Source organism: Syngnathus scovelli, chromosome 14, assembly GCF_024217435.2.
Source record: "Syngnathus scovelli strain Florida chromosome 14, RoL_Ssco_1.2, whole genome shotgun sequence".
NCBI classification, from domain to species: Eukaryota; Metazoa; Chordata; class Actinopteri; order Syngnathiformes; family Syngnathidae; genus Syngnathus; species Syngnathus scovelli.
The window spans coordinates 5,812,572-5,824,350 of record NC_090860.1 but is presented as its reverse complement, the minus strand read 5'-3'; the positions used below and the strand labels follow the sequence as shown (position 1 = coordinate 5,824,350).

At 42.8% G+C, this 11,779-nt stretch overlaps 1 protein-coding gene across 1 annotated transcript; it reads right to left on the bottom strand.

Annotated features, from left to right (window-relative positions):
- Positions 1-2,058: 2,058 nt before the first annotated feature.
- On the bottom strand, positions 2,059-6,980 carry emx1 (empty spiracles homeobox 1). Its single transcript, XM_049740063.2, has 3 exons — positions 6,424-6,980; positions 5,076-5,260; positions 2,059-2,492 (listed from the first exon to the last, which is right to left on the bottom strand). Exons 1-3 carry the CDS (start codon positions 6,842-6,844, stop codon positions 2,325-2,327), a joined length of 774 nt encoding a protein of 257 aa, XP_049596020.1. The 5' UTR covers positions 6,845-6,980; the 3' UTR covers positions 2,059-2,324.
- Positions 6,981-11,779: the final 4,799 nt, after the last annotated feature.

Below are 11,779 nucleotides of genomic sequence, written 5' to 3'. Positions count from 1 at the left end.
CTTCCGTTCCGATGGAGGAGCCAGTTTTGCACTTTCTCCTACCCCCCCAAAAAACAAAACAAAAAGAAAGACACCTGAATGCTCCCCCACCTACAGAATTGTCCCACTTCACACCTTGGGTTCTGCCATCTGCTTCAACTATTAGCAAAGCTCCACTCAGACTTTCCATGTGCCAAATTGGACCTTTTTCTGCACATTAGCAGCAACGTTTAAAAATGTCTTTAAAACTGTCACAATTTGTTGGGTTCCGCTTTCACGTCTTGTCATACAACTGCTTGTTTTTGTCTCCTTCCTTCAGGTCTGCGTCAGTCAATCAGACGTGGCAACAAACACCTGCAAGTGAGTGGTCCCTGCTTTCGGACCACGTCATTATACACACAAATGCTTGCATGCTAAGTCGCTCACCTTAGCCTTTTGATTTTTCAACCAGTTCAAACGTCTTTAGCCTAGCATAAAGTTAGAATTTTGCTTAAGAAGCTAACTATAAAGTAACATTATTTCGTGGGTAAATTGCTTAACTTGGATTGTCTGGTTTTGGTTTTATATAGTTGCATGGAGCGATGGCTCGTAACTTGCAAAACTCGTAAGTCAAGGCACTTGTAAGTCAAGGTAGTGCCGCAGGTGACGATATGTGTTTGAGTGCTGCTTGCACTTCATTTTCACATTTGCTGCCTCGCATCCTCCACTGTCAACTACAGTGTTTGTATGGTTGCCATGGCAATTGTGAAGAAAAAATGTCACATGTCGCATTGATGTGTGCTGGCAAAATGAAGTCGCACCTTCCTCAACAACGACCTGGCGGGTCCAAATAATGTTATAAGCATATTGAATCGGGGATATTAAGCCATTGCCCACTTTGGTGTGTGTTTACTGCGTAATCGTCATTTTCTTGAAGCATAATATCCCCAAACAGCGGCTTTGTAGCATGCTAATTAGTGAAGCTGCAATTTGTCGTCAGTTGCACCTCTTATCATGCGACTCAAGTGACGCGACGTTTGTTGCACGAGGTGCTGTTTTGTGAAGCGGAGGAAGGAAATAACATCTGCTCTTTAGCGCATTGAGCTAATGATGGCGCAAGGAGACAGTCGCTTCGCTATCTCCAACTTCTCGTCAAGGCGTCTGTCATCTGCTGGTGCACACACACTTTTGTTTTTCCCATCACCAAATGTCCTCTTTGCTGACACAGGCGATAAGAGACACCTGGTTTCATTCTCCGCTGACTTGGTGCACAACTAGCTCGCAGAGATTCATTTAATTTCCAATGGATTTTAAATTAAAGGTGTGTGTGTGTGTGTGTGTGTGTGTGTGTGTGTGTGTGCGTGCGTGCGTGCGTGCGTGCGTGCGTGGGCATGCGTGTATGTGTGTTGTGTGCGTGCGTGCGTGTGTGTGTGTGTACCAGCGTGCATACAAGTTGGATCTCCTGAAAGCCAGTCCTTCACAACACCCATTTTGTGCTCTTTGTCCAAAAAGTGAGAAGAGCACCCCCACTCGCTCCTCTTGGTTTACAAAACAAAACATCAAGGTCAGACATCACGGCTCATCGCTAAAGCCCAGCGGTCATTAGCGACAGATTCCTTCCGTTTCTTTTGACAGGTGATTACAGAGGCCCCAGCCGCCGCACAATGGCCGACTACTTTCCCTCTCCGTCTGTTTAACTTGTGTGCGCAGCGACTTGGGTAACGCACCTGACACCTGCGCAAGCGCCCAGCGACATTCTTGACATGTTTGTCTTCCCGACAACAAACAGCAGAAGGCGGGCGACTGACTTCCTGGCACGTTGACGTGGTTTTGTCTCCTCGTGTCAATTTGTTCAAGAGGCTCGAGAAGCGCTCAGACCTTACTGTGCTTCGACGTGCGTGAGGAGAGCAAAACGTGACCCGGCCCAAACCAGCCTGGCCCGGGAGTGTTACAGTATGTGGCTTATGTTAGTAATTTACAATTCATGTCAAGGAATCATTCATCTGAGCGACTGCTTGGATTGGTGCTGCTGTTTTGGTTAGCGTACGTGAGCAGTAGCGTCTTGTGGCTGACATCTGTTTGAGGGAGGCGTTCATTCAAACGGGCAAATTGTGTGCCTGGGGATGAAAGTAAACCACGGCTGGTGACTGACACAGCAGCTTTAATGAAAGAACAGCTTGAGAACACAGTGGGGAGGGGGGGGGGGGGTTGCGTCCATCTCGTCCCAGTCCATCTCGTCCCACTCCACACACAGTCTTGTTTGCTCCCGGTACGTGTACATATACTTCATCATATTACATTATAAATAGTGTTGTTGGTCCTCGTGAGGCAGCAGTGTTTCTGTTCCTTTTGTTTTTTGTTCTCTTTCAGTCCTCCGACGTGACGTCGATGTCCTCGGAGCTGGTCTGCTTGGTGGCCATACGCCACCTGTTGATGTGGTGGTTGCCCTTCTTCTTTTGCTGGGCATCCGGCCCGTCCTCCTCCAGCTTCTGACGCTTGTACTTGGTCCGCCGGTTTTGGAACCACACCTTCACCTGTGCGGATGCAAGCCACACACATGAGTAAGTCCATTCACGGTGAGTACACAACGTTGTGGGAAGATAACGTGTTACGCAACATTGGGGAGCGACAACGTGTCGCACAACATTGGGGAGTGACACAAGTTCATCGCACACAATATTGTGGAGCAAGCAGAGTCTACGAGAACACACAAATAGATGCCTGCTTGCAGTTTTTTTGTTTTTCGTGACTTGCCGTCGCCTCCTTGCCAGATTTCTTCTCACTTCGCATATCATTTACATTCATTAAGATGTACTCCAGTATTGTCAAAAACCATCGCCCACTGTTTAATAACAAGACTGTAGTCACATGTGACCTGGAATAAAACTAAAAAAAACTATGTTTTCTAAAAAAAAAAAAAAAAAAAAAAGTCAGATTTTTTTTTTATATGCCAATCCTAACTGATACTTTGATGTCATGTATTTGTGTTAGTGTTATGATGGTGAAGGGTGATGAAGCAAGTGGTGCAGCTTAAGCAAGAAGTCTCGTCATTCACGCAAACAATACTGCTGGCTCATGAGATGTCTTTTTATGGCCCATTAGGCCTAATTGACACCCACATAGCATCAATAACACACACCTCCATCCAATAAGTGATGTCAGTAGATATGCCACACGCTATTTTGGACTTGTCAAAGCGGCAAGAGCGAGGGTGCGAACGCCATCATTATGACTGGTAGTAAAAGCCTGGTCGATAAATCTTGCTTTGATCACATGACCCGAACTGTGTTGTGCTGTCACTGTTTCCAGATTTGCTGTGGTGGCGTTTGCACATCAGTTTAAAGTTTGGTCACAGATTATGAACAGGTTTTTTTCACAAACGTCGAACTGATGATTATGGGATTTATTTAGACGTAGTTCATAGTATAATGGTCTGAACAACAAAAGAGAATGGTCCGTTCTCTTTTGGTATTTTATTTTCATTTTATTATTTAATAACACTTAAAGCAGAAAATTATAATGTGAACATTTTACCAATAGTTTTGATCATTTATAATACATCAAAAAATATAAGTGCATTAAACCAAAATGACTGTTCATTTTAATTAGCCTGTTTTATCAAATAATAAAATAATGATGATAATAATAATAATAATAATAATAATAATAATAATAATAATAATAATAATAATAATAATAATACGTTTACAAATTCTACAACAAGTATCACAAGATTTTTGATCACTCAAATGCTTGGTGTGATGGATTTCAGAACGTAGTGTGCCGCGTATTGCCCACGGACCATATTGTCCCTAACATACAACCACCACAGCAAACGTATTATTAATGAATAAATCGTCATTAAAAAAAATAAACACTCTCAATGCTTGGATTAGATTTAAATGTTTAACATTTTTCGTTGGCTCCTGTATTTATTTACACTGTTGGTTTGTTTCTGTATTTCTAATGCAGTGGAGCCTCGGTTTTCGACCACAATCCGTTCCAGAAGGCTGTTCGAGAAGTGAATCGTTCGAATTCCGAATCATGTTTTCCCATTACAAATAATGGAAATAAATTTAATCCATTCGAAGCAAAAAAAATAAATAAATTGTCCAAACGCGAAACTGCAGCGCACCGCCTAACGCGCAACTGCACCGCACTCGTCGCATTATTGTGACAGAGCCGTCGCTGAAATTTAGAAAAAAAATTTAAAGTCCTGATGTACTTTCCAAAATTTAAGTGGACCTCAGTGCGCAGGGAGCTTAATTTTTTTCCGATCGCCGCAACCGCAGCGCACCGCCGAACGCGCAACCGTAGCGCGTCGCCGACCGCGCAACTACACCGCGCTGGTCGCATTATTGTGACAGAGCCGTCGCTGAAATTTATAAAATATTTTTAATGTCCTGATGTACTTTCCAAAATTTAAGTGGACCTAGTGCGCAAGGAGCTTAATCTGGTCCGATCGCGCAACCGCAGCGCGCCGGGCGCTCACTGTCGTATTGTTTTAAGAGCGTCTTTGTGTTTTAGGATGGCTTTACTACTCCCACTTGCTTCCTTTGGAAGCATGATTAGAGTTGATGCAATTCTCAAAGTAACGAGAATGTAATAACGAACGGAGTCAGTTGGCATGCGGGTCCTCTCGGCTCATCTCGCGAGGTTCAACAACCGAATTTCGTCCGACATCCGAAGCAAACAAATCTCGAATTTTATGTTCGAATACCGATTTGTTCGAGAGCCGGGACGTTCGAAAACCGAGGCTCCACTGTATAAGTGTATCCTGTGAATATTTTTGTTGTGACAATTTAACCTCTATTTGTGTCCAAATTAAGAGTAGCAATTATCCACAAAGCTACTATGAATCAGTATTTACTTAAATTATTGTTGCTGATATTATACAATGCACATGTATATTTATTAAACGCCAAAATTTGCTAAATAATCAAAAGGGGAATTTTTTTAATCACTTAACCTCTGGTGTTTCCGGTAGATGTGGCATGATTTCTTTTCTCCCCAAGGGTCGATATTTCAGATGGACACGATTTATTCAATACTTGTCCTTCAAAAGAACGCGAGGAGTCACCGTGTTTGTTTGCCTTAATTCCTCCCCGGGACCTCACCTGGGTTTCGGACAGGTTTAGGCTACCGGCCAGTTGCTTCCGCTCGGCGCCCACCACATAATGGTTCTTCTCGAAGGCCCGCTCCAAGCGTAGCAGCTGCGACGGTGAGAAGGCGGTTCGGATCCGCTTGGGCTTCCGGGCGAACGGGCCGTGGAGGAGCAGGCTGTCCTGGGACGCGTCATGACCTGCCGGGCGCGGACGACACACACCGGACCACCATTACGGCCTTGCAAGAACGACTCCGAGTCGTCGTGAGTTGTTTGCCCGTTTTTTACGCTTAAAACTGCAGCTCAAAACATTTATATTTTAGACCATTTTGTCGTGATTTAATTGCCTTCGCCAAATATCTATCAACTTCTTTACTGCTATTCAAATGTCCAACGCACGTTTATTGTCGTTTAAAGTTATATTTAACATCTGAAGTGCACACATGCAGTAAATGCTTTGGTAGCAAAAAACTAAATGAGTACAATATTTTTCAATCAAAAAATTCTGTTATTAATTATTCGTAATAAATAACGACTTGCAATTTGTACTGTTATGGTGATTGTAATTTAATGTAGACATGTACTTGAATTTCCTTTTCATTTGGTGTGTACAGGACATGTTGAGTAAGAAGTGCTCATTGCAGAGTTTTATATGCTATGATTTAAATTATATGTATATGTATATATATATATATATATATATATATATATATATATATATATATATATATATATATATATATATATATATATTATGTGTTTGACTCAATTTGATCATTTTACTTTATTTGCTGTTTATTAATACAATTGATAATTTTGTCATTTGAAAAAAATCTACCATGGTTCTTCGAAATATTTATATTTGATTAGGATATATCCTCAGTAATTTTGCTTCTTTATGAATAATTGAGCGAGTGCAGTTCTCAATGTGTGTATGACTTTTCATATTACAACGCCCCCCCCCCTCCCCCGCACATACACGCGCGCGCGGGCATTAAATTGTGATCAGGTACGAAGACAAATATTCATCAGAATGACTCAGTAAGTGAGGAATGAACTTACTGTCTTTGGATCTATAGTATTGAATCGTATGCTATTTATATTAAAAAAAAATACTTTACACCTGTAATAAGTAACACGTTGTTAAAGTTAATATAATTTAAAAATATATATTATTGCTGTCGTGCATTTCTAAAGCCAGATGAGGTTTCCAATGGCTAAATGTTGTGCATGCTTGAATTTTGCATTTAAATAATATAAAAGCATCTTTTATTACATCTTGTGCTGCATATAGTTAAAATGACCGCGTTGCGTCCGCGCCTCGTTGATTGACATTCATCGGAAAAGGAGCGGCATTATACCTTGAAACCTGTGTCCGAAGAAGCGGTTCCGGAGCACCCAGGGGTAAAAATTGAGCGGGTCTCGGTGCTGCGCCGTGCCGAAGAAGTGCGCGTGGTGCTGCAGGTGCTGGTTCTGATGTTGGTGGTGATGGTGGTGATGGTGGGTGTGCGAGTGGGGGCCCACGGCCAGCTGCGGGTGGTTCACCGACTCGGGGAACACCAGCTCGGCTGGGTTCGGGTAGAGCGAGCGGGCAACAGCCGCAGCGGCAGCCGCCGCAGCCACCCCTGGAGCGGCGGCCGCTTGGTAGCCGCCCATCAGGGCGTCAGGGGCCGGACCGGCGTAGCTGAGCGCCGTGGGGCGGATGGGCTCTTCGGCCAGCGGGTTCTCCTTGGCCACCAGAGACTCGATGGTGAAGCAGCGCTTGCCTGCAGGCGCGAACATCTCCAGACAAGAAAGAAGTCGAGCTCTTTTTCTTTTCTTTCTGTTCCCTGCTAAATCCTCGTTTAGATCTGCATGTCCAACTTTTCTTTCCGCTCGGAGCTCGGAGATGTTGCTTGAAAAGTCAACAGTGCTGCAAGTCCTCCTTGACGCCAAAGCTTTCTTCTATACGCAAGGCTGCGCAAGTGAGAGCGTGCGTGCATGTGGGGGTGCCCTCGACCCCCCCCCCCCCCCCTCCTTGCGCGGACGTTGATTGGACCACCGCACCTGCCCGTCAAGAAGCTCGTTTTGTAGCCAGTAAAATTTACGTTTTGTACATATCGGTGTTAAAAAATTCTTCCAACTTAGCTGAAATATATTTTCATTTTTTCCCCCAACTCCATGCGTTAATTTTGAGAAAGGTCGGTCAACTTCTTTACTTTCGACTTTTTCCCCCCTCATCGTCTCATCATCATCTTTTTGATCATGCGTGTCCCTCTTGAGAAAATGGACTCATATCAAAGTCGACTTTTTGATTGGGTTTTTTAAATCCATAAAATACAATACAAATATATATAATACAATTCCAGCATGCATTTTCGTCCAGCGATCTTTTTAAGGACTCACATTAATGGATGTCGTCGCGCATTTTTATTATAAACTGTCAAATGCAAATTAACATGTTTTCATGTTTTATTTTAGTATTTTTAGTTGCTTTTAAATCTCCATAACCGTCGATTATATTCTTGAGATTGTATACTTACAATGGCACTATAAACACTGCCACTCATTAACAGTAGTGATAATTGGCCTCCGTTCTCACACTGAAAAATTAATAATAATAATAAAAATCAAATCACATTAATCTTAGTGTGTTTTATTTGTCTGTCCATTTTTTAGATACTTAATCAAAACGTTTACATTGTGTGCAAGCTCTGGGCAAAAACACTTTGTCTACCACGAGAAGGATTTAGGTCGTGGAAAGAAAAGGTAGAGTGAGAAAGAGAAAAAAAACACGTGACAGTTAATAAGTGACTTGGGAATGTGCAGCGAGTTGCAATAGAAAATGATTAGCGTTAAACAAGTTGTTGATGAGGCGTTTAGAGCTTTAAAGGCTCCTAAACGCACCAGCCGAGCAGATTTAATTTCCGCAAGTGACGTCAGCCCGAGTCAAGCTAAAACTTACGAGTCACGACTTTGAAGGAATGAAACATTTTGTCATTGGGTTAACCTTTCTTTTTTAACAACATGAAAGCTTTTTTGATCCTGAAAAGCCCCCGGGCATGCACGCGCGCTCAAGCGCATCCCCGCTGCAGGTTAATGTTTGGGTGCGCACGCGCGTGTCTCAGAAAAACCACCTGCGCCACGGTTCAGTTTCTTTTCTGGCTGGACACTTCATTAGGTACACTTTCTCGAGCCAATTTAAACAAAAAATCTTTCACATTGCCCCGTGTGCTGTTCCTAATATTTTGACAAAATGATCTGCCTGAAAATGTACATTTTTGCCGACGTTTAAACACATTAAGAGAAGACTAAAAGATTGAAAAGTGAAGAAAGAGAAGTAGTTTTAAGACCATATTGTGAAAACGTCTTTCTGTTTGCCTGCAGGGCAACACTAAAATGCCGCCTCAGCATTCTTTGAGCTCCAGGCTCCACTAATCACCTGAGTCTCACCATCCCACAGAAACCTGGAACTTCACGTCAATGTTTTTGATGTTTGACTAATTCTAAATGCGTCGTCACAATGTGATAATAATCCCATTTCAAGATTGTAGACTAAAGAGAAAGATAAGAATGCATATGACACCTTACGTGTGCATAATCTAATCATGCGTGTGAACTTTATTAATATATAGTGGTAAAGAAATGAACAAAGGTGTTAATGAAAGTGCTCCACACACTTCTTAAAAAAGAGTAATTATATGAAACAGTATCAACATTATCAGCCCATAAACGTTGATTTTTTTTTAATTGAGATTTCAATTCTTTTTCCTCGCTCGTTAACGCTTATGCTAATAGGGAATCATCCGGTTTAATTAATTTACTGTCGTCTTTGTGTCAAATGTTATTAATGCCAGGCGTTCTTAAAAAATTACAGAACTATCCAATTAAAATAACATGCACGCGTAATCTCAACAACTCCGTTCGAAAATGTTCTTGACTGAAATAAATCCGCATAAATGACAGAATTCAAATAAATGAACCCGTGCAATCCAAAATGGTTTTGGTCTGATGTCCTGTTCAGACATGACAGCTGCCCCCCTGTGTTGGCAAAATGTACTTTCAAAAGAAACTTTTGATAAAAGACGTTTTTGAAAAAAGCGTTCCCGACGCTTCATCAAAAAAAAAAAAAAAAAAAAAGAAAGAAAAGAGAAGGTGTTATTTATTTACATGCTGTTGGATGAATGTTTACTTACAATTTTCTGGTAGAACTTGGTATAAAATCTTTTAAGAGCACTGTCCTATAACGGTTCAAGTCCTGCGAATGAAAACGAGCAATTCGTGTTGTATCAGTTTTCTGGGTTTATGCTGCCACTTGTCGGAAAAAGCCAGGTACAACAGTTTGAGGTCCCCTCCCTTTTTTAACACCATAGAATTTGCAGTGTATCATGACTGAAGTGAATATGGACTACAACGTGGCAAACATTTCCTTATTACAGATGACATCATCTTTATGCTAATCGACAGGTGAGTGAAGAATAACAATCTGCTGCAAGTCAATATGTATAATGAACGCAATACTTTTTCAAGCGAATATTGCTATGGTGATTGAATGGAATGTGAGATGAATGAAGATGTGATGGCTCCTTCATTAAAATAACCTAATTGGCCATTTTGTTTGTGTGCTCAGCGCTAATGTGTGCCTTGATGCTAATGTACGCCACCTGCAGAAATTCACCCTTGCCACAATAACCACATGGCAAAAGTAGCACGTCGCCGCGTATGTGGCACCTGCGCGACAAGCTGCGACCGCCCCCCACATAGCCTACCCCCACCCCCTCCCATCCCACTACACCCACTCGGCCTAAACAAACATCCAGCTCAATACAATCGATTGCACCTCAATGATACAGTAAATTCTAAGATATTAAGCTAGTTGCCTGTGGTTCAAAGTGAAAAGGTTATTTACAATCGAGGCAGTGGAATCACGTGATAGATAGACTTTTGGGCTTACCGCCCCTTTACAAGTAAATCCTTTCGAAATAATAACTTGCAATTAAAATGGTCTGTATTGAACTGCAAGCAGAAGTCATTCTACTGTAAAGTTGCCCTTTGTTGCCACTTTATTGGTTCCCTTTCACTCCGCGCGCTGATTGGCTGCCACTCTGAATGCAGACAGGAAGAGGCGTGTCCCCGTCTCCTCCCCTTAGGAGGCCACGTCCGTGCTTGGTCCGCCATTGTGCTGGTTCACAAAAGAGCCTGCTTCCACTTCAAACGCAGTAATGAAAGCTAATGACTATTAGATGGAGTGCGCCACATAAAATATGCTAAGCGCCATTTTGACGAGGCATGAGAACTTTCACACCTTCTTCTCGCCTCCACATGTCCATCTTCATATGTAACCTCCAATTTGGACTCCACGCTTGTCATGCTGCATTATTTTGTTCTTATTAACTATTGGAGATTGTTAAAACGATACAAGGTCTCCCTCTAGTGGTACGTGAAAGTAAATGACCAAAATAAATTTTCCAACTGAGCCGAATAGTGCGGTGGATTAAATTTGTCTTGAATTCTGCACAGTACTTTTTTTGTATTTGATGTCTCACTGATTTTGAAGCCTGGTATCACAAGCAATGATTCATTTGAAGGAGCCCATGCAGCCGGCAGCCCCTGGTGTTGCTTTCCAGCCGTTAAGGTGGCCTTTGCTAATTGAGAGCACGACCCCCCTCCCCTCCTTCCTGCACCCCTCCACTGACCCCTCCCCAAATCCTCTTCATCCCCTCCACTTTTTCCCAGGCTGCCCCTGGTCCTCCCTCAATGGGATTACGCTGGATGCTGAGATAGCAGGCGTCATCTCATCACGCTGCTTTGCGGGCTTAGCGGGCAAATCAGATCACTCGCCACTTAGATCTGCTTCACTCTTTTTCAGCTAAATTCTTGTTTTTTTTCTCAGCTGCCATCCTCTTGTTCTTTTGCTTTCATCATCTTTGTTCGTTCATTGGGAAGTTTGATCATCAGTGTTGTATTTAATGAGTGAGTTAGTTCGTAAATGAGTTAGTTTGTTAGTCAGTCATTCACTTAAGTCAATCACAAATCTGTTGGTTGTTAGTCATACGGCGCTGAGAGCATTCTGTCCAAGCAAACCGTGCCAACTTCATCATCCAGTTTAGAACTGGAGAGTACCTGGTACGCTTCCCTGTGTGCCACCTTTGTGGCGTGATGTGCTCAAAGTGTTGGTAGTCATGTTTACCTAAGATGAAAGCCTCAAACAAGCCCTCTTGATCCCCGAGGTGAGCGTTTCTCCTGTTAAGAGCTCTTGGGAGCAGATTAGTGACATGGAAACCTTCTCAGCGTGTCGCCTTTGTGCTCCGTTGTCTGCGATTCGGCGTCGCCAATTAGCCACTCCGATGCACACCGTGCTCTCGCGTCTTATCCCGGCACATGTGGCTGATGTGTCTCTGGTTGCCCACGGGAGGCCCAGGACCTGCTCGCCGTTTACGTCCACCCCAGTTCACTTTATTAGGTACACCTGTGCTGAGCATTTGGCTGCTAAGATGTAATTGGGGGGGGCTCCTTCGAGAGAACTTTTCATTTGTTCTGCCAACCAAATGCCGTGAACCCCGTTTTTTCTTTCGTGTATTTAATGACGAAAAATGGCACCTTTGGTTATTAACTAGAATTACTTTAGCATTAGCCCCTTGTGAGTGTTTTCATATTCGTTTGGCCTGTTTGCTGAATCAGCTTTGAAAATGTGTAATGCTGTGTCATTGAATGAAGAAGCCAGGCAAAGTAGTGACG

Coding starts and splice junctions, on each gene's coding strand:
- emx1 (XM_049740063.2), bottom strand. CDS start 6,844: ATGTTCGCGCCTGCAGGCAAGCGCTGCTTCACCATCGAGTCTCTGGTG. Junction 5,261..6,423: donor CTTCGGACACAGGTTTCAAG/GTATAATGCCGC, acceptor CGCGCCCGGCAG/GTCATGACGCGTCCCAGGAC. Junction 2,493..5,075: donor TAAACCTGTCCGAAACCCAG/GTGAGGTCCCGG, acceptor GCATCCGCACAG/GTGAAGGTGTGGTTCCAAAA.